Here is a 24,881-nt window from a genome sequence, read left to right on the forward strand (position 1 = left end):
GTCTGTTTTTGGACCACTTTCTCCTCTTTGAGCCTTTCTGGGAAGACTGATTGAAGAGTTGGTGTAGGTAGAGATAGATGTTGGAGCACACCTCCACCTTCTCAGGCAGGCGTGCAGCAGATGATTGTTGTGCCACAAACCTCTGTGCTTTGCACGTTTAGACTCAAACCATCGCCGCTGTCACCAAATCAGCCGAGACTGAAGTGTCAGAGCTGCTCCTCAGTGTTCTGCGATGCTGGTGGGTTGTTTTCTTTCAGCAGGCACTGAAGAGGGTGTCTGCACCCTCACAGTGAACCCTCACCCTGCTGTGCTTCCAGCGCCCTCTGCTGGCCACACCCTGCCCAAACCCAACCCGCTGTCAGTGCTGCTGAACTTTCCCTCTCCAGGCCTTGAAAAGTTTGGAATAACCTGCACATGACCTTGTGTGCGTGTGTGTCTCCTGCTGTTTTAGTGGTGAAGTAATATGTTAGCTGCATGTCAGGAAGGTAAAGACTCATTCAGTCATTCTTCAGTGGAGAAGCAGGAGGCCTCTGGTCTTTAATTTACCACACACACACACACACACTCTCCTCCCCCTCCAGCCTTCAGCAAAAAGGAGATTGGCGGTCGACTCCTTCGTGGTGCGCACACAAACACGAGCTCACACTTCAAAGCTCTCTGACTACACACTTGCAGAGTGACGTCATTGTCGGTCTGTTCTTGTTGTTTGTCTGAACAGACAGAAAAAACGGAGACGCCCTGAATGTTTCAGTGTCGGGTCCGAGTTCTGCTCGCTTTAAAGGAAAAGCTGGAACGGCTTGGACCAGGAAACATCATCACTTTGAAAACAAACGAGGAAAACGTCTTCTCAGAGAGATGGTTTAAAAGTTTACATGTTACATCAGCTGTTTTAGTGCGGGCCCTTTAGGACCTCCTCCATGTGAGAAGAGGACCTGCACCATGGCATCTTTGTGTGTGACCCTAGCGCAAAAAAAAAAGTGGGCGGGGAAAAGGTGGGTGTTCAACTTGATTGGGGAAACTTAAAATGTTCCCATCATAACCAGCTAAAGTAACCCCATCACTTCCTGCCTTTTTCTTTTTTCAGTCTTTTTGCTTTTGAATTTATTAAAACGAAGAAAAAAAAACATTTCTTCAGTGGGCTGCTGTCTAGGGTCAAAGGTCATGTCATCTGGACAAAATAGATCTTCTGCTCTTTGAATTTTTTAAACGATGATATTTGAGTTTCAGATTGTTTTTCATGTTATAGTAAAACACCTCTGAGCGCTGGGGTGTCACAGCGTCTGTAAATGTTGATTTGAAGCGTCGGGCGAGCAGCAGCCTCAGAGAGCGTTTCCTTCATCCATCACAACCAGCTGGACACAAAGTTCCTGCTGGGCTTTAGCTCTGGTTCTGATGTTTAGTTATCATTTTGAACAGGGTGCCACTGAGAGTGTTTTCTATTGTCCTTAACCAACCAATGAGCACGCACTACAGCGTGACTGCTGATTGTTTGGGTTTTTTTGTTTTTAGTTAGTCGTCTTATTTAATTTCTGACAGATTTTTGATGCTGTCTGACTTTCTCCTGAGCGCCCCCTGCTGTACTTCAGCTAAACTGCAGTCATTTTAACAGGAAGTGGAATGGCGCCTTTCCATGTGACTCTCCCCTCTCTCTCTGCAGGCTTATGGCTGGGCGCTGCAGGGTATGCGTCACCTAGCTGGGATCAGTATGGAGGACTGCACACTGCCAGACAAATGCCAAGCTGTGATTGGCTGCCTGGAGGACTACCAGCGTCTGCACCCACCAATCTCAGACGCCTGTTTTCAGGAAATGAAGGTGGCTGCGGGTGAACTGCGGGGCGAGCGAGGCCTTCGTCAGTGGAGCTTCGCTTGGTCAAAGTGTCAAGAGACCAAGAAGATGTTTGACAGGAAGATGGAGGCAGCACTCAAGACGCGTGACTCCGCCCACAGGCGCCGCTCTGACTCTGCCACCAGCAGGAGTTCCATCTCCTCCAGGAAGTCTCTGTCAGGACTCTGGCTCTCCTCCCGCCTGCCAGAGGAGAAAACAAATGCCTCCTCGGTTCTTTCCATTACCTCCACCCCTGCTGGCTCCGCCTCCCCTCCCACCCCGCAGCACACGCCGCTCCTCCGGCGACTTTTTCGCAGCTCCTCCTCAGACGAGTCCTCAGACCGTGTGGATATCACTTCCTGCAGTCCCAGACTCCCCCGCCTGGATTCTTCTCCCTGCTTCACTCCATCGTCGTCTTCCTTCTCCCTCTCCTCTTCCTCCTCTTCCTTCTCCTGCAGAGGACAGCAGCTCAGGAAGACTCAGAGTTTCGACTGCCCCGCCACCCCGGAGACGTCGCGCTACAGCCCGTCTGCTCGCGCCCTCAGCGAGCCAGTGCGCAGAGGAAACACGGGTGTGTTCATCCGTGGTCTGGAGGTCAGCAGCACTGAGGCAGCAGACCGCACGCTCTGCCCCAGGACGCCTTCTCACAGCTGGGGAGGACAGGGGCCACATAGCCCCGGGACACCCAGCACACCCACCGGAGAACCCCGACCCAGGAGCAGGTGGGTAATCCTGGTTCTCAGACTGAATTTGTAGACTGACACTTCTCTGCTGACATCTGTGTGTGTGTGTGTGTGTGTGTGTGTGTGTGTGTGTGTGTGTGTGTGTGTGTGTGCGCGCGTGCGCAGCAAGCTGCGTCACATTGTGGAGGAGATGGTGAACACGGAGCGCGAGTACGTCCGCTCACTGCGTTACATCATACATCACTACTTCCCTGAGATGGACCGAGCAGACCTCCCGCAGGATCTCAGGGGGAAACGCACTGTCGTCTTCGGCAACCTGGAGAAACTCCTCGACTTCCACAGCCAGTTTTTCCTGAAGGAGCTGGAGGCCTGCTCGAAGCATCCGCTCAGAGTGCCACACTGCTTCCTCAGACACGTAGGGGACGGACACACACACACACACACACACACACACACTTACTTCATATGTACTCTGTGTGAATGTGTTTGTTGTTTGTGTTGAACAGCAGGAGCAGTTCGGTCTGTACGCTCTTTACAGCAAGAACAAACCCAAGTCTGACGCTCTTCTGGCGAATCACGGACACTCCTTCTTCAGAGTGAGAACTACAACCACCACCTCTGACCTTTGACCTTCATGTGACCTCATATTTGTACTCGCACTAACCCCTGCCCCCCTCGTTCCTGCAGAGGAAGCAGCTGGAGCTGGGCGATAAGATGGACCTGTCCTCCTACCTGCTGAAGCCCGTTCAGAGGATGAGCAAATACGCGCTGCTCCTCACTGACCTCATGAAGGAGGTGGGCGTGGCACAAGAGGCGGAGCTTACGGCACTGCAGTCTGCCACCAATATGGTCAAGTTCCAGCTTCGCCATGGAAACGACCTGTTGGCCATGGACGCCATTCGAGACTGTGACGTAAGTGTAGCCTGATCTGAGCTCAGGTGAAACTCGTGTTCTAGACTCACCAGAAATATTGATCTGAGGTGAAAGTCCCCTCCACATCACACATGAATCAAATTCAAGGAGCAGAACTTCTGGAACTGATCACTTGTTTCAAAATCCTTGATGATGGTCTCCTAAAAATTTCTGGATCCAAAATCCTGAAAAACTTTTTTAGTAGTCCAACTAAAAACCAATCACACGACCGCCTTGATGGACATGATTACCACAGTAAGATGGGAGGTTTGTGTTTGTGGGTTTCATGATAAAGACAGAGCTCAAGGTGAGACGTTTAAATCGGACCGTGTCGTTAAAAGCTCCCTCTTTGTGTTTTCTGCTCTTTTAAGTTAAACAGCGTAACAGTATCAGAAACTATTTTCCATATATGCTGTGAAATACTCCAGAAGCCAGTTCAGAGGCTTCCTCCAGCAGACTGCAGCTCCCTGTGAGGCTGGGGGTAGCCTCCAAAAAGCCTGACCAGCCATTCCTTTGTGTTCAGATTACCAAACTAAGGGCTGTGTCCCATGAGCCTCAGCAGAGCCGCTTTTACGGTCTTTTACTTTCTTATAATCCTGTTTTAGCGTCATCGTTCGTGCCCAAGTCTACAACGTCTTAAATTAAGTTTCGATGGACCTTATGAACATAATTAAATCGGCTACTCTTAGGAATTAAACCCAATCAGCTCTTCTTCTGCCTGCAGGTGAACCTGAAGGAGCAGGGTCAGCTGATCCGGCAGGACGAGTTCACTGTCTGGAGTGGGAGGAGGAAATGTCAGCGTCGCATCTTCCTGTTCGAGGAGCTCGTCCTCTTCAGTAAACCTAAGAAGATGGAGGGAGGGCTGGACGTCTTCATCTACAAACACTCCTTCAAGGTAAGCTCTCCAAGAGCAGGCGAGCCCACGCCAACCGTGAGGCGAGGAATTTTCTGAGCAGAAAACGTGTGCCTGTGCTGCAGACGGCGGACGTTGGTCTGACAGAGTCGACGGGGGACAGCGGGCTGAAGTTTGAGATCTGGTTCAGGAGGAGGACATCCAAGAATCAGACCTTCATCCTTCAGGCGACAACGACGGACGCAAAACACGCCTGGACAAACGACATCGCCCGAATCCTGTGGACCCAGGCCACGAGGAACAAAGGTGCGGATGGCGGAGCGTTCAGGAGAGCGTCGGTGTCGGAGATCAACTCACCCGTTTGTCTTTCTGCCAGCAGAGATGCGTTTGAAGGAGATGGTGTCGATGGGCGTGGGCAACAAACCGTTCTTGGACATCCAGCCGAGCGACGCGGCCATCAGCGACCGAGCCGTTCACTACATGATGAAGAGCAGAGGTGCCGCTCAGACTTTCACTAGAATTCACCAATTAGCTCGTTAGTTACTGATGATCAAAAAGTAAAACGGTGATTGGGTCCTTCAGGTGCCAGAACGCGGGCGTCCATCGCCGTCTCCGTCTTCGACCATTCGAATCCTTTTAAAAGGGGAACGGTGACCTCTGACCCTGCAGCATTAGGCCCGTCTTCAGCCAGCCTGCTGGGACCGCTCAATCTGCACATGTACAGGTGAGACTTACCTGTCCTGCTGTCAAAGGTTCTTGTGCTGGTTTTATAACATCCTCCTCTCCCTCCTGCAGTCAGAGCATCCCCCCTCCTCCCACCACTCAGAGCTCCTTCAGCGCTTCGTGCATCGAGGAAGACGAGCAGGAGCACGAGACCAGCAGCCAGCCCTCCATGAGTACGTCAGCACACACCTAAACTCATGAGTCTCAGATTAGGTTTGAGTAATCTTCGTCCCAATCCTCCAGCCTCTTCACTTTAACGCCTGACTGCAGTTTCTTTTTCTTTTTTCTGTCTTCAGCCACTGAGAGTTCAGGTTCGTCGTCTCGCTGCCTCTCCGGCTCTACTGGCTCCGACAGCGGCTGCGTGTCCTCCCACCTCCAGGAAGCGCTGCCCGAGGAGCCCTCCCCCTCTTCCCCCAGCAAACAGCACCTCAACAGCCCATACATTTCAGCTGTGAGTGCAGACAGCGCCATGAAGGAGGCGGAGTTAGAGCATTTTTAAATATGTTTGTCATCTCTCCGAGCGGCTCGGTGATTCTCTGGGAATTTCTCTGAGTTTATAAATGTTTGGTTGATGGTGTTCTCCGTCTGTCCTCAGAAAGCAGCTGCAGTCATCAGCCCGGCAACCATCGTGTGATCAGCTCGCCTGAATGACGTTCCTGTAAGTCTGCAGGTCCTCACAGAGGGATTGTGTTTGGGGGGAAAACTGGAAATGGGTAAACCCTGACGGCTTTTTGGGTTATTGCAGAAAATAAGCGGGAAAGCAAAGTATGAGAATAAAAATCAAAAAGGGAAACAAAAGAAAAAAAGGCATACAACCCGAGCAAACTGTTAATGATAACTTTAACCATGCGAGTCTTTCTAAAGACATGCAGGCAGACGTAAAGGCTGACACATGAAGCAAAAGCTATAACAATGAGTTCGCAACAGATCAGAGACTAAGTGAGCTCAGGATGGTCACCTTTAAGTAATCTGCATTAATCTAAGCCCCGCCCCCAAGAAAACACTGATCACCAGGTAAAAATATAAACGAGTACAACACGATTTCAGCGTCTGCTGGAGGTCACCGACTGGTCTCTGTTTGGTCTGATGACCCCAGTCTCATGTCTCTGAGGTGATGCGCGAGACCTCCATACATACCTTAAATCCGTCTGTGTGTGTGCGCAGGTTCATCTGCTTCCTGCTGCAGTTCTGCGTTTCCTCCTGTTTGACCCGGACGTCGGACAGCTGCTTTCATTTGTGTTGTAAATAAGGACAGTTTGAGTTCGTCTCCTCGCCGCCGCGTCCGTTTGTCATGCTGACCCAGGGTCAGTCTGCGGGCGGGCCGGCGTGCTGTGAGGATGGCAGGTTTGTGTCTGTACATGTGTGTAAATAAACCCTCAGCTGAGCGTCTGCTGCCACTTTTTACTTGAATAATAAACTGAGTTTGTTCACATGCTTCCTGTTCTGTGTTCTCTCGGAGATCAGCTGACCTGGGGCCCGTTCTTCGTACCTCGCTAAGTAGGTTAGCCGGATTAGATTGTTGACGATTTCGCGTGATCCTGGATCAGTCGGTTCCCCGAAGCTCATCCGGGACTTGCTGTCATAGCAACAGAGCCGTAAGCGTAAACCTGCTCGGGAGCAGGTTTACTTTATGTAAACAGGATTAGATCGCGGCCACGCAGGTATGTCCGCTTCATTTATACGAAAGCAACAGCGATATTTTACCACTGTTTCACCATAAATAAATATTATCAATGTAACTAAAGATAATGCAGCACTTGATCCTTTTACAGATACATACAGGTCATTTCCTAAAAAAGGGAAATGAACTATTAACATTCTATTACATGTATGTGATTATTACAGATGTAATTCATATTTCAGAGTAGTAATTGTAAATTACTTCGTGTAATCAAGATGAGAGACCACGGCTATAAAAGCGAAGGTGGATTCGGGAAGTCTGTCGCAGCCATGTCCTGTCCGTATACGCGACCAACCCATTGCGGAAGGTGCAAGATTGATAAGGAGAGTCCTCAGAATTCAGCGTATATTGCGGGACAGACAGGATCCTTTAGCTCAGCGCGACAGTGTGCTCATAGAGAGATATCGATATTCCCGTGAGGGTATTATTTACTTAACCAACTTGTTGACGAGGGGGTGCAGGACCACCACCTGTCTTTTTTTCCTCTGCCCTTTTCTTGGTTGCTGTTATGAACAAACTAACAGAGTATTACAGGCCAGTATTACCTTGCCAAGAGACGCAAAGCAATCTAAGAGATAAATATTACCATTCTGTAGAATACTCCTGTATTCCACTTTTACTTGTTCCCATGTTCTTGTGGGTCCTGTTGTGGCTCTAATGTGAAAGGGGATATAATATAACATATTATAATATAATATAATGCCATATGATATTGGACAATATAGTGTCATATGATAGATCTACCCTACCGCCTACTGGTGTTGGCCAGAGGGGCCGATGGCGCGATATGGCAGCCTGGCTACAACCGTAGCTGCCTCCACCAGTGTGTGAATGTGGGAGTGAATGAATAGTGGTATCGTAAAGCGCTTTGGGTGCCTTGGAAAGCGCTATATAAATCCAATCCATTATTATTATTATTATTATTAAATTACCTACGAGTTTGATTTGTCAGCAACTTTCTGCCAGCCCTCTCTCCTTGCTTTTGCAGCCTTTGCAGTGTTCTCTTGCGTTTTAATTAAACTCTGAAACTCCTGTAATCCCTCACTCATGAGTTCTTGGCCTGCTGCCGGAACATACCGAGCACGCCCCTTCGACATTTTCGCCGACCAATCAGCGGGTTGCCGATCAATGTTTCTACTATCGATGCGTAGCCCCTTTTACGACACCCAGTGATGTCACATTCCTGCGTCCAGCTGTAGTAATCGTCAACAGCAGGTGTGTTCGGGGAACCGGATTAGCGAGCTCACGGTTAGTGCGATGATTTGATCTTGGATGTGTCATTTGATCTTGGATGTAGTAAGCGACGTACGAAGAACGGGCCCCTGGAGCCAAACACATTCATTTCTTTTTAGGTTTTACGGAATAATACGGAGACAACAGCACAACAGCCTCATCAGGCAGCTCATGATGATGTCGACTTTTGTTTTTCCAGTGAACTTTAAGAATCATACAGCACCTCTCTTCTGATCGTACTGTGACATGCAGAGTTACACCTATAGGATCTCATTTACCACCTGTAAAAGTAAATTACTGTACCTGTTACACATGTAGTGTAAAAACTCATTTTAAATAAGCATCACCAAAGTTTCATCATCACATAACCCAACATGTCCTGCACACGTTGAGGTCAGGCGAGTGTTTCAAACAGCTGTAGGAGAAATCATTTCAGCCTCAGCCCGGATCACCTCAGTGAACCCGAGGCATCCTCTCCTCGCTGCAGCAGCTGAGCGATTAAAGATGAAAAACAAACCAGATGGTAGAAAGTTGTTTATTGTTCATCAGCTGAAGCAGCGACGACGCTCCAATCATCTCAGAGCAAACGGAAGACACTGATGGGGTCAGAGGTCACCGAAACCTACTGAATCAGTCTTGTGAATTTCACATTAAGAGCCTCTGGTCTGCAGCCCTTTTCTTTGATTCAGATTAAAAAAAGAAAACATCCAGCTCCTCCTCAGAGCCTTCATCTGTTTCACCCTCATCAGTAACTTTCAATCCCAGCCGACACCAAAGTCCCAAATATAAAACTTTATTAAAACCATCCGTCTTTCCATGTGCTGAAGTGACAAGGCTTTTAATCTGAAAGTCACATTTAAAATAAACTCGTTTCCTACTAAAAGTATGACCTCTGACAAACACATCGATGCGTCTGACGACCTGTGTGACCAATCAGAGCACAGTAACACAAACTCCTGATAAAAGGAAAAAGTGGTTTTTGCATAGCGAATTACAAAGTGCTGAAAAGTACAAAAACACGTCGAGCACGCCTCCTTCAGCTCTTCATTAATCTTTAAGACGTTCGGACTGGACATAAAGATGGATGACAGGAAGTGAGGAAACGTGGTACACAGGTCACAAACCCCGCCCCCTCCAAGTACATTCTTACTGTTTTTTGATTGCGTGCTTTAAACTGATGTCTGTGGCCGTGATTGGCAGCTTCTCTGATTGAGGTCAGAATTATTCCGCATTAAACCAGAATGGCGGATACTCTGAGGAAGAGGCGGCATGTCATCCATCTTTATTTACAGTCTGTGGCTGTGACAGGAAGCCGAGCGGAGTAAAATAAAAGCACTGCTGTAAACAAACGTGCTGTAACACTGATTTCTGCACACGGGCTTCATCTGCAGCTGCTGAACGTCTGTTCCCGCTGAACTCGGGATCAAGCCAAAATTCAATTTTTAGGAATTTTCCAGAAGCTAAATCACTGAAAGTATTTTTCCTCCGAAGGAACTGGAGGAACAGATCCTGCAGGCTTTGAGCTGGGCAGGAAGTGCTCAGGGGGGTAAGCCAAGTTTGCTGATACCACCTTGCATCTCACCAGGCTCCAGTAAAAACGAGTACAGACATATTTCAGACAAAAATGGGATATTTAATCACTTAAACCGGCACCGGTGGCTGTCTTTTCTCAGCCTGGTTCTGCTGGAGGGTACTTCCTGTTAAAAAGATGTTTTTCCTTCCCACTGTCACCACTTGCACACGGGCGCTTTCTGTTATTGTAGGGTCTTTATGAAGTACTTGAATATATAAAAAACACACTGCTTCTGATATACTTCACGATATTTGTAAAACTAGAAACCCATCTAAAGCCAGACAAAAACGACCAACGGCAACGCGCCTCACTCGTTTTTGGCGGGCTCAGGACAGACGTCACAAAATCTTTCCGTTTTCACTCTGCCTTCACGGAAACAGTCAGGAGGGATTATATGAATTCGAGGACTTTCCAAAAAGCTGAAAGTAGCTTCAGTTTATATCCCGTGTTTCCATCTTGCTTCCCGCCGTTGTTTGGGGTGTTTTGGGATAGTCGTGACGGTCAAAGTTATCGCAGAATATCGGCTGCAAAAATTTAAGAGCTCGAGCTCCTTCCGCGGAAACAGCTTTTCAGAGAAAACTGCAGGAAACTAAAAGTTTGACTTTACGTTTCCACGCCGTGCTCATCGAATTTAATCAATCGTTGTTGTCAATCACAATAAATATATAGTTTCAGCCAATGAACCGATCGGGAGTCAGAAAGAGGAAATCTAACACCAGCAGCTGCACATGAAAATAAAACACTTCAAAATAAAAGCGCAGGTTGTACAGTTCCTTTGAAAACGTACAAAATAAAAGTAGCACGTGTGCTATTAAACGACTAAATACAAAAACACAGAAAAGCATCAAAAGTAAAAACAGAAGCTTCTTCGCGTCTTTGAACAGAGAAGAAAAAGCTGCTTCGCAGGGACTTTCTCTGCTTTCATACATATTTATCACAGAGACGTTTTAAAGGAACAGAATTAACTAAAGATGCATTAAAAAAAAGATAAAATATAAAACTATTAGTTCTGTTTAGTTAAAATAAACTCTGAAAGGAAATGAAGGCTGGAGGTCACATGAAGGTTAAGACATTTTAGTGAACACAAAATTTAAAACTCGATAATATTTTTATGATTTCCACTCGTCTGTTCGAAGCCCGCCGATCTTACTGGGCTTTTACTTCCTATGTTTGAGTTGGAAATTCAAGATTGAAATGAAAATGATTTTATACATTTTTATATATATTTATATTTTTTATATATATTTATTTTAATTTTTTCAGCTGATTTCCTGCAAAGTTTCCTAAAATACAAAGCTGCACATTTCAGGATGTTTTCAAAGGTCCTGCACAGTTTGCCTCTGATAACCAACATCAGGTAAGTTCCTGTAGTTCAGCTTATTTTTAGGCGGCGTGCAGGAGATTAGCTGAAGCGATCTGACACAGGCCTGAACCACGAAGCAGGACCTGGGCTTAGAGACCTCAGGTTTAACCAGGTTTTGGGGTTTGTGACGGCGGTGCACGAGGCTGTAAACCTGTGCACAGAGATTCAGAAAACCTGGTTTGGCTTCACAACCACCGTGTTCCCACTTTTCACGATTAGATCAAGATGAGACATACGAGGTGCGATCGGAAAGTTCAGTTACGGTGTTTATTAAAAAAAATAAAAATTAAAAAATGGAAAACATTGATTCTGATTTGAATTTGGTCGAAGACTCTTTGGGAATGAGTTGCTGCCCCATCGGAGAAGTGTGTTCATGAGTGAGGGAGGCAGGAAGTGAGAGCCTGACGGATGGATTTGTAGATGCCGACAGAACAGAGACCCGAGCGAGATCCAGCCGTCATCGCGGGTGATTGTGGAGCTGCTGATGTCCACGCCTGACCTCTTAGACTCCCACTGACTCAGGACTGAATGTTACCGCCTGGCTGAACTCTTTAATCGCACCTCGTATCCTTGGTTACCTGCTTCGTAGTCCAGGCCGCTGGTCTGTGATTGGTCAGTTGCTGTAAGAGTCGGACTGAAGCCTCTGCAAGAGTCTGCTACATGTCTGATCCTTAAATGCTTCATCCTCAACGCGTAAAATCAGAGGAGAGGGCGGAGCCACAGCCCCACCCACTTTGGTACAAACAGTCATCGGCCTTGTCCTTCATCGCCATCATCATCATCGTCGCCTCCGTGTTCTCGCTGCAACAAACACTGAGATGCTGCGTTGGCTCAGCCTCCAACTGCTGAGCTGACAGCAGACAACAAGAAAACAGAAGAAGAAGAAGAAAAGGAGGAGGAGTCACAGCAGGCTTCTAAACTGTCCACAGGTTGTTCCTCAGCTCCTGCTGCAGGAGGAGGAGGTCTGAGCTGAGGCTCCGCCTACAGCAGCGAACACCTGAACAGGCTCTTCTTGGAGCGGGGCTCCGTGATCTTGACGGGCCCACCTCCACCTGACGGGTTGTTGTCGTTCTGCAGGAAGAAAGGAGGTCAAAGGTCACATCAGTTATAAGAACACAGCGGGGCTGATTATGGCGATTAACAATCTCCTGCTCACGGTGACCAACTCCGTCTTTAATTTTAGCGGCACGTTCATCCCCTGCATGTTCAGCTGATAAAGTCATTTACATATCTGGAGCCAGCTGCTCGAGTCGGAGCGCCGCCTCCGCAGACCTCAATCTGCTCAACTCACCATTTTCCTGTTGAGCCTGGCCATGATGTCTCGGGCGAGCGTGTAGAAGCCCTGTGAAGGGAAACGGGACAGAAATTAGTCGCCTCGTGTGCGCGGGACTGACGGAGGAGACGGCGGATCGGGATCAGGACTCACCTCCTCCACGTTGATACTGGACTTGGCACTTGTTTCCAGGAACTTGATCCCGTAGTCGATGGCGAGCTGGAAAACCAAAGAGAAAGGGATTACACCCAGGTAGAAGAAAAGGTTGAAGTGACATTTAAAGCATAAGTTCAGAAGCGTTTTCTCTCATTAAGGCTGAAATCAGTGTGAAGCGTTTCTAACTGTCAGCAAATGAATCCCTGAAGCAAAGCAAAGAGTAAAAATCTCGTCTGCTCCTAAATGCATAATAATAAGATGATATCATCTCCTGGAGGTTTCCTGCTTTCACTCAGTTTGATCGAATGAGTCCTGCTCTCTGCAGGGATCGGCTCAGACCTTCTCTCCTCTCTCCTTGGACACTTGTCTCTTGTCGTTCATGTCGCACTTGTTTCCCAGAACCATTTTCTCCACGTCTGCAGAGGCATGCTGAAAACACACACACACACACACACACACACACACACACACACACACACGGATTAATCCACCATGTTTTTAACGCTAAAGTATAATTATTATTGTTGTTATCCTTCAATTTTCAAATGTACTGCTTTACAAGAAAATAAATTTTTATTTATAAATTAAAGTTATTTAGTTGCATCCTTGAACAAAAAAAAAAAGTGTGATCTCAAAAATGTGAATTCTTGTTTTTCTGAGAAGAATTCACTGGATAGAAAACAGATCACATCTCTCTGCTGGTTGGGACGCCTCGGTGTCCCCCCAGAAGAGCTGCAGGAGGCGACCGGGGAGACGGAGGTCTTGGCATCTCTGCCACAAAGACCTCGATAAGTGATGGAAATTGAACACGTGTCAGGTTTGCACATTTCTACCACATACACTCAAAGCAAACTGATGGATTTAGAGCATTTCTGTGTGCTGTGTTTGTGAGGAGGGCCTACACCACAGCCTCTCAAACAGGAGATAACTGCAGCTGTTCATCACGGATCTCAATATCTGATTACTGAGTATTGATTACAGCTGGAATTGATGTGTAATGTGGAAGTGAACGCACACGGTCGTATTCCGTCACCCTGCAGAGTGAGCGCGAGTAACGGTACTAACACCGATCTTATCTTCTGTCACACATCATAAGGAACGAGAGCTCAGCAGGTCTGATGTCCAGAAATGAGTCATGAGGATGTCACATCTTCCAACCATCTTAAAGGATGGCGTACTTACTAAACTACTTACTAAATTTCAACTTATTAACTCGAAATTTCGAGTTAATAAGTCGAAGTTATGGATACTAGCTGTTTTGTTTTTATTTAGTGGCGGAAACGGGCTTCCATATAATTACACCCTAACCTTTATGCAGTGCCTTGAAAAAGTATTCATACTCTTTTGTCATCTTACATCCACAAACGTGGTGAGATTTTCTATGATAAACCAACACAAAGCAGCACATAATTGTGAAGTGGTACAAATATAACATGGTTTTCAAAATTTTAAGCAAATAAAAATCTGAAAAGTGTGGCATCTGTATTCAGCTCCCCTGAGTCCTTACTTTGTAGAGCCATCTTTCGCTGCAATCACAGCTGCAAGTCTTTTGGGGTGTGCATCTAGAGACTGAAATTTTCCCCCATTCTTTGTTGCAAAAACAGCTCAAGCTCAGCCGGATCTGATGGAGAGCATCTGTCTCATTATATAACAGATCACATGACTCTGTGATGACGTCATACAAGCATTTCTTCGGGAGCAGGTGTGGAGTTCACCTGAAGACCTCTTCAAATCCAACTGAACAATGTGAGCTCTGAAAATAACAAAAGTCACGTGACATCAAAGGGGCGTGGCCTACCTCCTCGATATTGCGAATCCAGTTCTTGATGTTGTCGAAGGACTTCTCGTTGGTGATGTCATACACCAGCATGATGCCCTAATGAACACAAGACAGGAAATGACATCAGCACAGGAAGTGCAAGCTGATTTCTGAGGTCAGGACCAGCTTGTTTTAACAAGGCCCTGCATGATGTGAACCAGCTCAGGCCTCCTGGTTGTGGCTGGTCTCAACCAATCACCTGGCACTGAAGCAAATCAGGTGTACAGGTGTGCTCCCACATTATCAGAGTTTAAATCCAACTAAAGTAGATAATTGAGTCATGGTCTCAGTTATCATGTTATTTCTTTTCTAATGGTTTTAAACTTTAGGTTTTAATTTGGACTAATGCTGAGCTTCACAAGTTTTTCCATTTTATTTCTATTGGTGTCATGTTTTTATTGTTTTACTCATCTATTGTTGGTTTCTATTTCTTTATGGATTAGCTTGAATGTGTCTTTCCTGTTATCATTGCCTTTTGTTTGTTTGTGCTTCAGCTGGAATAAAATTTGCTGTATAAATAAAGGTTTTCTTGCTTGTTTCACTGGTGACCGACACGTTACCTGTGCATCAGCAGAGGGGTAACAGGAAGGGGGTGTGTCTTACCATGGCTCCTCTATAATAGGCCGTTGTGATGGTCCTGAACCTCTCCTGACCTGCTGTGTCCCTGCAGGAAGAAGCCACTGTTACACACCCGCACTGAGAGGCTCATTAAAAATATCCACACAACAAAACACCTGATTTCAGGTTCATCTCCTCTCAAAGCTCACACACGGACGTTGGAGCAGAGAGTGGCACTCACCAGATCTGCAGTTTGATTTTCTTTCCATCCAACTCGATTGTTCGGATTTTGAAGTCGATTCCTGAAAGAGAAACAACGGTCAGCTTCAAGCTCCGGACACAAACATATTTACAGCTCCAGAGACGCCAAAGCGTCATAGCAACGATCACGAGCAGACGCAGAGAGCGCTCGGGCTCACTCCGTCTTATTCTCTGCCCAACGACAGACTCAGAAAAGCAGGACTGATGGAATAATGAACAGTTAAGATAAAAGCGGCTGTCAGTGAGTGCAGGAGTTTTATGCTTTTAAAAACTGCGGTCTGATGCAGAGGAAGCCCTGCTAGCAGGGCCATGTGGTTAAAACAAACGCTGAGGCGTGTTTGTTTCTCTTCTGCGTCTTAAATCTGTCAGCTGACTGGGTTTGTGCCTGCCTGGTCAAAGAGGAAGTCGAAGATATTTTTAAAAACACTTCTTCCTGCCTGAGCAGAAGAAATGCTTCCAAGAAGCTGCGGATGTGAAGCCCTGACAGCTCGGGTTCCTCCTGCTCACAGCTGTTTGGGCTGCTGGTTCAAATCCCTGGGCTACAGCTCTAACCAAACCCCTCCCTCCTCACGCCACTTCACCATCAGCTGCAACTGATTTCATTCATTCATCCATTGATCTTACAACTAATGACACAAGAAGTGAATGACTGATGAAACCATCCTGGCTCTTATGGACCCGTTCTATGGTTAAGTGTCTCATGTTTGAAGGATGTGCTGATTTAAGCAGAGAGCAGGTAATATTTTTATTTCCCCCACTGTTAAATTACTAACTTTGTCTTGGACTGATAGGACTGAGCCCTGCTAGAAGTGAACTTTCATCACATTCTCAATTAATGACTTCATTGTCTCAAAAGACAACCAAAGAGCAACAAAAAAACCCCACCAATAAAATACAAAGAAATCCAGCAAAGAGTGGCACAAAGCCACCAACAGGAGGCGCACGACCGAGGAGCCAAACATTCAAGAGAGCAGCACAGACCCGCCAAAATAAAGCTCCCACCCTCCCCCCAAAAACAGAAAAATGAAACGCTACTCTGTTTCCTTTTAGAGAAGAAGAACACGGGCAGGTTTCAACACTTTGTAAAGACTCACACGGCTCACGTTTATTCTCTGCGCTGAGTATCGTCGCTGGTCACAACGGGCCTGATTATTAGAGTGTTACATTCTTTTATCGTGGCACACTAGAAGAGTCTGTTATTAGGTTGTAACTCATCAGTTCTTCCTGTTGTGGTTTTGGTGTATGCTGTGTTTTGTTTCGTTGCCATGCGTCGTAAAGGCAACACATCGGCACATTAACTGTTTATAAAGGTGTCAACTTTTCTTATTTTGGGATGTTAGCGCTGGAGCTGTGGCTGTGCTTACAACATGATCAACCATCAAAGTGATGCCTCCATGTGCCGTCTTTCTCAATCTCTCCTCTTATGAATCCACTGATGTAGGAAGTAGAGAACTGAATTTAATGTGAGCAAAGGCAGAAAATGAGTCAGCTGATTTCCTCTTTGCTTCTCTTCTTCGGCTCAGACTAAACCTCTCCTCTTCCCTCCATTCTTCAGCAGCTCTTTCTATTCTCTCACCAGGAAGTGAAACATTTTCTGCTGCCTGTTACGGAAACATGCAGCGGACGAGGTCACTGACCTCCGCCATCTCCACCCACAACATAATGCTGCAGCTAACAGTTTCGTCTGCTGCTGATAAATCGAGCATTCTGCTTTAAGAAGCAAAACAGTAATGTCACAGTCCCCCAGGCATCAGCTGATCATTGTCAGATGAGACTTTAGAGTGGGCTCGTGTTAGCCCACTCCATGCTGTTAACTCCTGTGTTGCCTTGGTGGTGTGTTTTGAATCATTGTCATGCTGGAAGACCCACCAACAACCCATCCTCAGTGTTGTGGCTGAGGGAAGGAGAGGAGAGGGAAAGGTCGTACTCAGCATTTCTCTTCCTCCAACACGGCGGATGCAGCCGATTCCAAAGAGCTCAACCTTGGTTTCACCCGACCACAGCACTTTCTCCAACCCTTCTCTGAATCATTTACGTTCTCTGACAAACATCCATTTCACTCCATTATGGCAGAGAGTGTTATCAATGGTGCTCTTGGTGTCTGTGGTCCAAACTGCTTTCAGAGCATTAACAAGCTGCTCCTGTAGTTTTGGGCTGATCCACCACTTTTCTCATAATCATCCTGACCCAATGAGGCAAGACCTCGCATAGAGCTCCTGAGGACAACTGACGGTCATTTTATATTTCTACCATTTACAAATAATTGCACCAACAGCTGTCATCTTCTCCCCGAGCGCATTACAGCCTTGTTTAGATCTACAATCCTGTACCTGACGTCCTTTGACAGCTCTCGCCCGCGGTGGTGTAGTTTATATCCATAACGAGATCAGGAGTGTCTGTGATTGAGTGACTGATTGATTGGTTGTAGGAGCCAGAGTTCTGGCTGGTGTGTAGGGGATCAACTACTTATTTCACTCAATATGACATGCAAATCAATTTATATCTTTCAAGTCTGTCCATTAAAATGAAACTACCAGAAGAATTACAGACTGTTTATTTCTTTGGAAGTAAGAATTAACATGTATTTAAAGCTTTAACAAAACCCCCAAAATAATGAAGAACTGCCAAATAAAAAAGGAAACTGCAAAAAGACAAAACTGTCTAAGAGTGAAACAAAACCAGAAAAAAAGATGCAAAATGGCCAAAGTTACAAAAGACACAAAATGATCAAAGAAAAGGACAAAAACTCCAGAAAAGAGACAAACACTGAAATATACAAACTCGCCAAAGAGCAGAAGACGACCAGCAAAAACATTCAGACAAATATATTTTACAGACATGCTTAAATTTAATCGAAAAGCTCTGTGTGCTGCTTTAGAAACACATGAAACTCTCAACTAGTCCAAAATAGCTCCTTAGCCTTTGTAACATTTAATTAAGAAAAGTGAAAGACCTTTGACCCCGTAGTTTTTCAAACAGCCGGGCCTTCCGCCCTGAAACTTGCCTTTAACGCTCTGCAAAGTGGAGCTTTAGCTTAAGCGAAGGTACAATTCTGTTGTGACTCTTTTCAGTTCAGCTGCTTTCTGAAGCTTCAGTTTCTCGTCTGTGACTTTAAAACTTTTCTGTCTGCTGACTAAAACATGTAGGCTGCCGTCACAGCTTCAGCCTGCCTGCTGTTAGCCAGCTCGCTCAGTTCGGTTGCATCCCTGTGCCAGTCGCACCTACAGCCGGGTTTAAGAAACCTAAAGTGACTCAAACTTGTGAATGTCTGGATTTGGCCCACATGCCTTCGATTCTGACAGAGAGGTTAAAAATTACCTTTTAAAACAATGAGAAGCAAAGTTTCTGCCTCAAACACAACAACTACAGAACAAACTCAGAGTGTTTTTGTCAATTAACTAACCAACCTGACAATCAGCTCATTGTTTGAGCTTTATAGAAGTCTGCGACCGCTCACTCACTGAAATAAAAACAGGAAGATGAATACCACACGAACACACACACACACACACACACACACACACACACACACACACACACACACACACACACATCACGTTGACTCACGTTCATTTCCTGCTCCTACTCTAAGCATTTGCGCTCACATTTACATCGTGGTGGTTTTATTTTGTGTCCTCAGTAGGAAAGTAAGTCCTCACGGTGAGAACATGTAAAGTCTTATGTCCACACAACACGAAGAATGCACACGCACAAACACACACAGCCTGCATCAGAGCTGAGGAAACCAGTAACTCAGTGTCAGTGTTTAAATACTCAGCACAAAGCAGCACTTAAACACAACATCACTGCCTTTTATAACATTTAATACCTTCTTCCTGCCTTCCTGTGTGCATGATGAAAAACGTATGTACACACACATGACAATCCTCCACATCATAGTGAGCAATACTTCTAAATATCACCATAAACCCCCCTTTGTGCTTCTGCTCGTACCTGTTTTTACTGCTCCTACTTCATATTTACATCACAGACAAGCACACTGGCTGTACCAGACTCCATCACTATAATAACAGTTTTCATTTCTTCTTCTTTGTTATTTTGGCAGTGCTGATCATCAATCACTCTGTGCACTTTTTATTGTTCAGTCTTCAGATGCATTAATAAAAAAACTTTCTGTGTTTAACCAGTTTACAGCGTGGTCACATGACGTTTCCAGCCAATTAAAATTCACCTCAATGCAGCCTGAAAAAGGATGTGATGTCAAATTTGTGATACAGGCAGTAACTATATATTGATCCAAGACTGTAACTGGCAATCCCACAAAGAGTAGCTGCTGTATGCAGCAGCAGGTGACCTTTGACCTATGAGCTCTAGTACCAGGTCTGGACCCCTCAAAACAGCTCTTTAATGCAACTTCCTCAAAAGTGGCCCTCACAGAGCCAGATACACTCACACATGCTCAGAGGTCAGCTGACTCTCACGAGACCTCTGACAGAGCAGCCACAGAGCGTCCTCTGTCCAAACGCCGCAGCAGAGGATTGTGGGAGCTCATGTAACATTCATGCAGCTCCGGCAAATGAACTGGGAACAACCCAGCAGAGAGTGGAGCGCCGTGAGAGGAAGATGACACCTTCAGGTGCCACTGTAAAAACCAGGGTTGTCGCTGTGTGGAAAGCCTGAAATTTACAGACAATAACCCCTCAGTTTACAAATCAAATAAATAAATCAGGGCGACACCGAGATAATGAGACGGCAGAGAGCTCAGCAGCTCACGCTCAGCTGTGAGGAGAGTCCACCCACCAATCAGCTGTTCAGATAATAGCTAACCAATCGAATGCCCGCACTATGAAGCAACCTGAGATCAGCAATCAGGCTAAAGATGTTACCAGCTCGATGAATCAGCCTAGACTTCAACAATCTAACCAATTCTGACCAATCAGAAACATGGACAGGTCTACTGGCAGCAGAGCGGCCGATGACAAAACTGTAATGAAACACATAACAAAGAGCGTGAGAGATAAACTGCTTTATGAATCTGAGAAGCTGGCCTGCAGAGCAAATATCTTTCAGTGCTCAGCGTGACAGGAAACAGGCTGTATAAATAAAGTTTATTTAAAGCCTTGAAGGAAAGCTGTGTTAAAATGTGACTGATGTTAAACTGTCAGGGAGCAAAAAAATAAAAGAACAAAAATAAAACCAGAATTCAAACCAGTAACACCTGACTCATCCTACAGCTTTAAACACAGTGACCTGCAGAGGCTCACACCTCATCAGCTGTGGCCAAATTTATGCCCTCCTTCCAGTTTCACACTTTCCACAGCCATCCAAGGGGCCCAATCGGAGCTTTTGACGATCCAGCTCTGGCCCCCAGCCATGTATTTGACACCCTGATAAATGCGGTAATCAGATTCGGCTGTAATTGTATCTCATTTTGCTAATGCAGCAAATACTTTGACATAAAAGAAAAGCGCTATATAAATACAGACCATTTACCATTTACCATTTACCATAATGTAAAAATACTTTAATTGTAGAGATCCGGAGCTGTGCATCCACTCAGTCAGCTATGAAGCAAATTACCTGCCGTTTAATGTTTATTACTTCCAAGTTAAAGACGAACAGGTGAAGTCAGGTCAGTGCAGATCCACCAGGACAAAGTAAAAATGTGACATCATCACCCACTAATGAACCATCTCCAACACACTTAAACCCGACGTCACCTCGCCAAATCCTGCGTCATATTTCTGGCCTCAGGAACTTCCTGCTTCTGTCGTGACACATTTTTGCTGCTCTCTTTGAGTGTCCGCTGAAAATCTTTGAGGTTTTGAGGGATGTAAAGTCGTCACATAGACTTTTTCTGGCAGTTTAATAACCAAACAAGTTAAGGAAATAATCAGTAATAAATAGGAGTAGCAATAACCTAACTCTTTAGCCAGTTTGATGACCTCAATCTTTTGTTTCTTTTTTCCCCCAAAATAAAAGCTTCTATCAGTTCAGTCTCCCATCCCACACACACGCGCGCGCACGCACACACGTTCTTAAGCCTCTGTATAACCACTCACTTATATTTGATTTTACTCTGAATCCTCAGACCTTGTGGGGAGAGCCTGAAGAACCACCAAAAATGTCCTCACTGTGATACCAAAGACACAAACACACCCCCTACTACTTAAACACTCGCCGACAGATAGAAGAAGACAGCTCCCACTTCCTGTTTCCACCAGGAAGACAGCAGAGCGACACACTCCGCTGACGCACCGGAAACACACACACACACACACACACACACACACACACACACACACACACACACACACACACACAGTCTTGCTTCTCTATCTCTGTGAGGACCTTTAGGATTCAGGGTCCCGGTCACGGACCACCGAGGGTCCACACAAAGACAGAAGGCCTAAACTGCATCCTGCTCAATGTGAGACGTCACCAGGGCCTCATATGACCTTTGACCTGCCTCATGTAAGAACATCTTCCTCCAGATAAACGTCAGCACAGCTGCTTCCTGATGCAGCTGCTTACTGCAATTTATCGATGGACTTTTTGATGTTAATTAGCTCCACTGCTTCACTAAAGATCAGGAAATCAGTAAAGCTGCAGCTGATCTGTTTCCATCCACCTGCTTTTCACGACCATCTCCAAATTTAAAAAAGGAGCTTTATTACTGCCATTATATGAAGAAGAAATCTAAAAAGTAATATAAATAAATCAAACACAACAACAGGGAATTACAAGTTAGTAATCTTTCTCATAAAAGTTCCATTAAAAAAAAAAATCGACAAAACTAATAAATTAACAGACGTTTCCGTCGTGTTTTCATCCACATTTGATCGTCACAATTCCTGCTGTCGTTTCCGACTCTCTGCTGTGAGATTAACTACAGGAAGGTTTATATCTGAGCAACACAGCTGGACACATCCTCACTGTTAGACCACAAAAAGGGGAGCCTACATTTCCCATGATGCAACTCAGTGCCATCTTTCTAATGTTTCAAACTGCACGCTCTTCTCTGTGAAGCAGCCTTTCTGCCAGTGGCATCAAGTTTCAAACCGAAGCCGAGATATCTGAGAGCATCGCATGGATCTGCTTTGTCCAGCTGTTATTTTATCCAGCTGTTCATCCCAGGATGTAGAGCCCAAAGGCACATATTCTACTTCTATTATTTTTTGGAGACAGAACAGACAATTATTAAAATAATGACAATAATTACAAAAAACGTAAATAAATCATGACTATTTTGTACATTTTTGACTCTTTTTATGATTGTACATTCAGATGTACATCATCAGCTCTAAAACGTAGAGCCCAATGCAGTGGTATCTGCACATAGTGTATACAAAAAGGAAACTAAAAGTACAATTCTTAGGATAACTACACTCTGTAAAAATATTTTGAATCGTTTATTCTTTTACTCTCTGATTTTGGCATTACTCAAAAAAAAAAAAAAAATAGTACTGTTAGACTTCATCTAAAAATGTCTGTTTGAAAATGAAGATTTATGAAAGCAAAATTTTGTCTAATTAATAATCAGATTCATGAAGTATGAGCTGTGATTTCTGTCAGTGAAACAAAACATTTTTTCCCCTCAAAGTAAAGTTGGGGTTTATTGAAAGAAATCAAAAACTTTGTATAAGTGGACAAAAGACGTACTTCTCTGGGCTCATCACAAAAAAAATAAATTTTCGTCAGCTTCAGTTTGGTTTCGTAGGCGATGATTACTTTTTACAATATGTTAAAAAAGTAAATGAAAAATAGGTCCAACCAGAGTTATTATAATTTTGTAGTTTCATATTTTCAAATTGTATTTACTTTATTTCTCCACTTGGTTTGGTCTCAGTCAGTTTACTAGTTTCATTTTGTTTGGTAAAATGTTCTCTCTATTTGTGTTATTATTATTATTATTTTTCCTTTAAAATTGTTCAGTAAGGTCATACAAAATGATTAACCAAAGCAAACTGAGGCGGACTCTATTAGAAGTTTGTCCACATTTTAAAAACAAACAAACAAACAAAAATTCTAGTGGATCTTCTTAAAAATCCCTTTGATTTAGAACACGTTTCGTAACATCTGAGTTTCTTTTCTTTTCTAAAGTTAAATAAAGTTGTTTTTAACCACACTGATTGTGAGTTTGTTAGACACGTGCGCTGATATTATTGATGACAGTATTGCTTATGATATTGATGATAATAAGTATTAGTAACTGGATGGGAAAAACCGTGGGAATGCTCCATTAAGTGATACTCGATCACTAATTAGTTAACAGATACATCACTTCACAACTACTGTATGTTTCTGAGGGGTCAGAGGTCACATGCTCCACACCACCCCACCCGAACACTTTCACTTTTCCGGTCAGCTAGCTTGTGGCCTGGAGCTAGCCCTCCGTTCGGCCGGTACACCGGGAAGAGGGTGATGAGGAGAAGACTCACCGATGGTGGAGATGAAGGTGGTGTTGAAGGCGTCCTCGCTGAACCGGAACAGCAGGCAGGTCTTGCCGACGCCGCTGTCCCCGATGAGCAGCAGCTTGAACAGGTAGTCGTACGTCTTCGCCATTTTCCCGCCGTTCGTCCGTCGGTCCGTCCGTGTGTCCCGGTGAGTTCACGGGGAACCTGCGGCCTGCTCCCTTTCTGCTGGGCGGACTGGCTTCACTGGGAGCGCTGGTTTCGTGTTGGTTCCACTCTGAGAGCAGCGACAAGCAGCAGGAAGCGCTCCGGCTGCAAGCTAGCCTGAATCTACCCCGCCCACATCCGGTCCCTTTTTTTCACAATAAGGCAAACCTCTCCCAGCGTGCTCCGTTATTGATGATCGTTAGTAATTATAACATTTCACACGTATAAAGTCTGGAACAGAAACAACATCATAGGTAATTATTATTATTATTATTATTATTATTTAGTAGTAGTAGTAGTTTGCAAATAGGTGTGTGCAGGGGTTTATGATAGTAAAATAGAGTAATGGTTATTTATTTCTTTATTCTAAATGTAATGAATTAATATAGTAATCAAAGGAGCTTGCAAAGAAAAGCGTCTGGACTTCTTTAAGTTGCTTGAAGACGTTTCACCTCTCATCCGAATATTATATAATAATAATATAGTAAGTATTTTTGCTATTTAATTTTTTTTTCGTTTGTATCCCTCTGCCTCACAATTTGTATGTGCTTTACAACTAAGTAATAAAAATGTTTTTAAGTGTTGACTGTGACATAATTAAATGAGTATAATAATAAAGCAAATCTGCAGTGTGCATTGTACTAACACAAAAACATTTACGATGCGTGTAACAGCTCCATGTGAAAGACTACCCTTGAAATTCAGCGAATATAAAAGTTTATTTTGATCTCTATATTTATGGATTTCTAAAAACAAATTATGAATATTTATGAAAAATATAAAAATATTATATGTGTAAATTGTTTCTTTTTCAGTTTGATATTTATTATTTAATTAATTTTATTCATTATTTACCGTGACTTTATACAGTGGTTTTGAGCTCCTTTTTTAACATAATCTCCAACATGTTTCTGTTATTCGTGTTTTAAATTAAATAACTCACAATTATCTACATTTTTATATTTTGTTTTCAAAAGTTTAGTTTTCATTTCGATCACTGCGCTCTGCAGGTAAAAACAAATAATATTTTGAAAGTAAAACTGCTCTTTTTCCCGTTTGTATGCCGCAATTTGACGCAGCCAGGAAATAGGGGCGGGGTCACATGACGTAATTTGCAGGGAGGGAAAGGGTGATAATTATAAATATTGTTATTTATATTGGTTTCTGTTTAGTTTATTATTATAAACATGAATTATGTGCTTGCTAAGGGATCATGATTCTAACGTCTCTGGACTTTCAGACTGACTCCATCACAAGGTTAGGTCTTGTTTCATTTTCATGTTCATGACTTATTTCTGTTCAGTTTCAGTTTCTTCCTGTTGTTGGATTAAAGCTGCTCCACCCACTCTGCAAAAGTCTTGAGCCATCTGGCCCTCCAGTTGATCC

The 24,881-nt window shown here is 44.6% G+C and overlaps 2 protein-coding genes across 3 annotated transcripts in view; one reads left to right on the forward strand and one right to left on the reverse strand.

Moving 5' to 3' along the window:
- The window catches only part of plekhg4 (pleckstrin homology and RhoGEF domain containing G4), a 44,588-nt gene extending 38,158 nt beyond the window's left edge, over window positions 1-6,430 (forward strand). For both annotated transcript variants that reach the window (XM_085477577.1, XM_085477666.1), the window contains exons 13-24: window positions 1,658-2,547; window positions 2,674-2,923; window positions 3,015-3,104; window positions 3,196-3,420; window positions 4,145-4,315; window positions 4,399-4,579; window positions 4,653-4,769; window positions 4,856-4,997; window positions 5,069-5,169; window positions 5,293-5,447; window positions 5,592-5,654; window positions 6,161-6,430. In XM_085477577.1, coding sequence (XP_085333703.1) covers window positions 1,658-2,547; window positions 2,674-2,923; window positions 3,015-3,104; window positions 3,196-3,420; window positions 4,145-4,315; window positions 4,399-4,579; window positions 4,653-4,769; window positions 4,856-4,997; window positions 5,069-5,169; window positions 5,293-5,447; window positions 5,592-5,630 — 2,361 coding nt within the window. In that variant the 3' untranslated portion in view covers window positions 5,631-5,654; window positions 6,161-6,430. The remainder of the gene's footprint in view (window positions 1-1,657; window positions 2,548-2,673; window positions 2,924-3,014; window positions 3,105-3,195; window positions 3,421-4,144; window positions 4,316-4,398; window positions 4,580-4,652; window positions 4,770-4,855; window positions 4,998-5,068; window positions 5,170-5,292; window positions 5,448-5,591; window positions 5,655-6,160) is intronic.
- A 2,001-nt stretch (window positions 6,431-8,431) lies between these two features.
- On the reverse strand, window positions 8,432-23,636 carry LOC146718152 (ras-related protein Rab-8B). Its single transcript, XM_085478682.1, has 8 exons — window positions 23,316-23,636; window positions 14,894-14,954; window positions 14,698-14,758; window positions 14,074-14,151; window positions 12,615-12,704; window positions 12,273-12,338; window positions 12,138-12,188; window positions 8,432-11,917 (listed from the first exon to the last, which is right to left on the reverse strand). Exons 1-8 carry the CDS (start codon window positions 23,437-23,439, stop codon window positions 11,828-11,830), a joined length of 621 nt encoding a protein of 206 aa, XP_085334808.1. The 5' UTR covers window positions 23,440-23,636; the 3' UTR covers window positions 8,432-11,827.
- Window positions 23,637-24,881: the final 1,245 nt, after the last annotated feature.

The sequence above is a fragment of the Copadichromis virginalis genome, linkage group LG1 (assembly GCF_057382275.1).
Source record: "Copadichromis virginalis isolate Kocher_CV1m ecotype Utaka linkage group LG1, C_Virginalis_male_GT1.1, whole genome shotgun sequence".
Lineage (NCBI taxonomy): Eukaryota > Metazoa > Chordata > Actinopteri > Cichliformes > Cichlidae > Copadichromis > Copadichromis virginalis.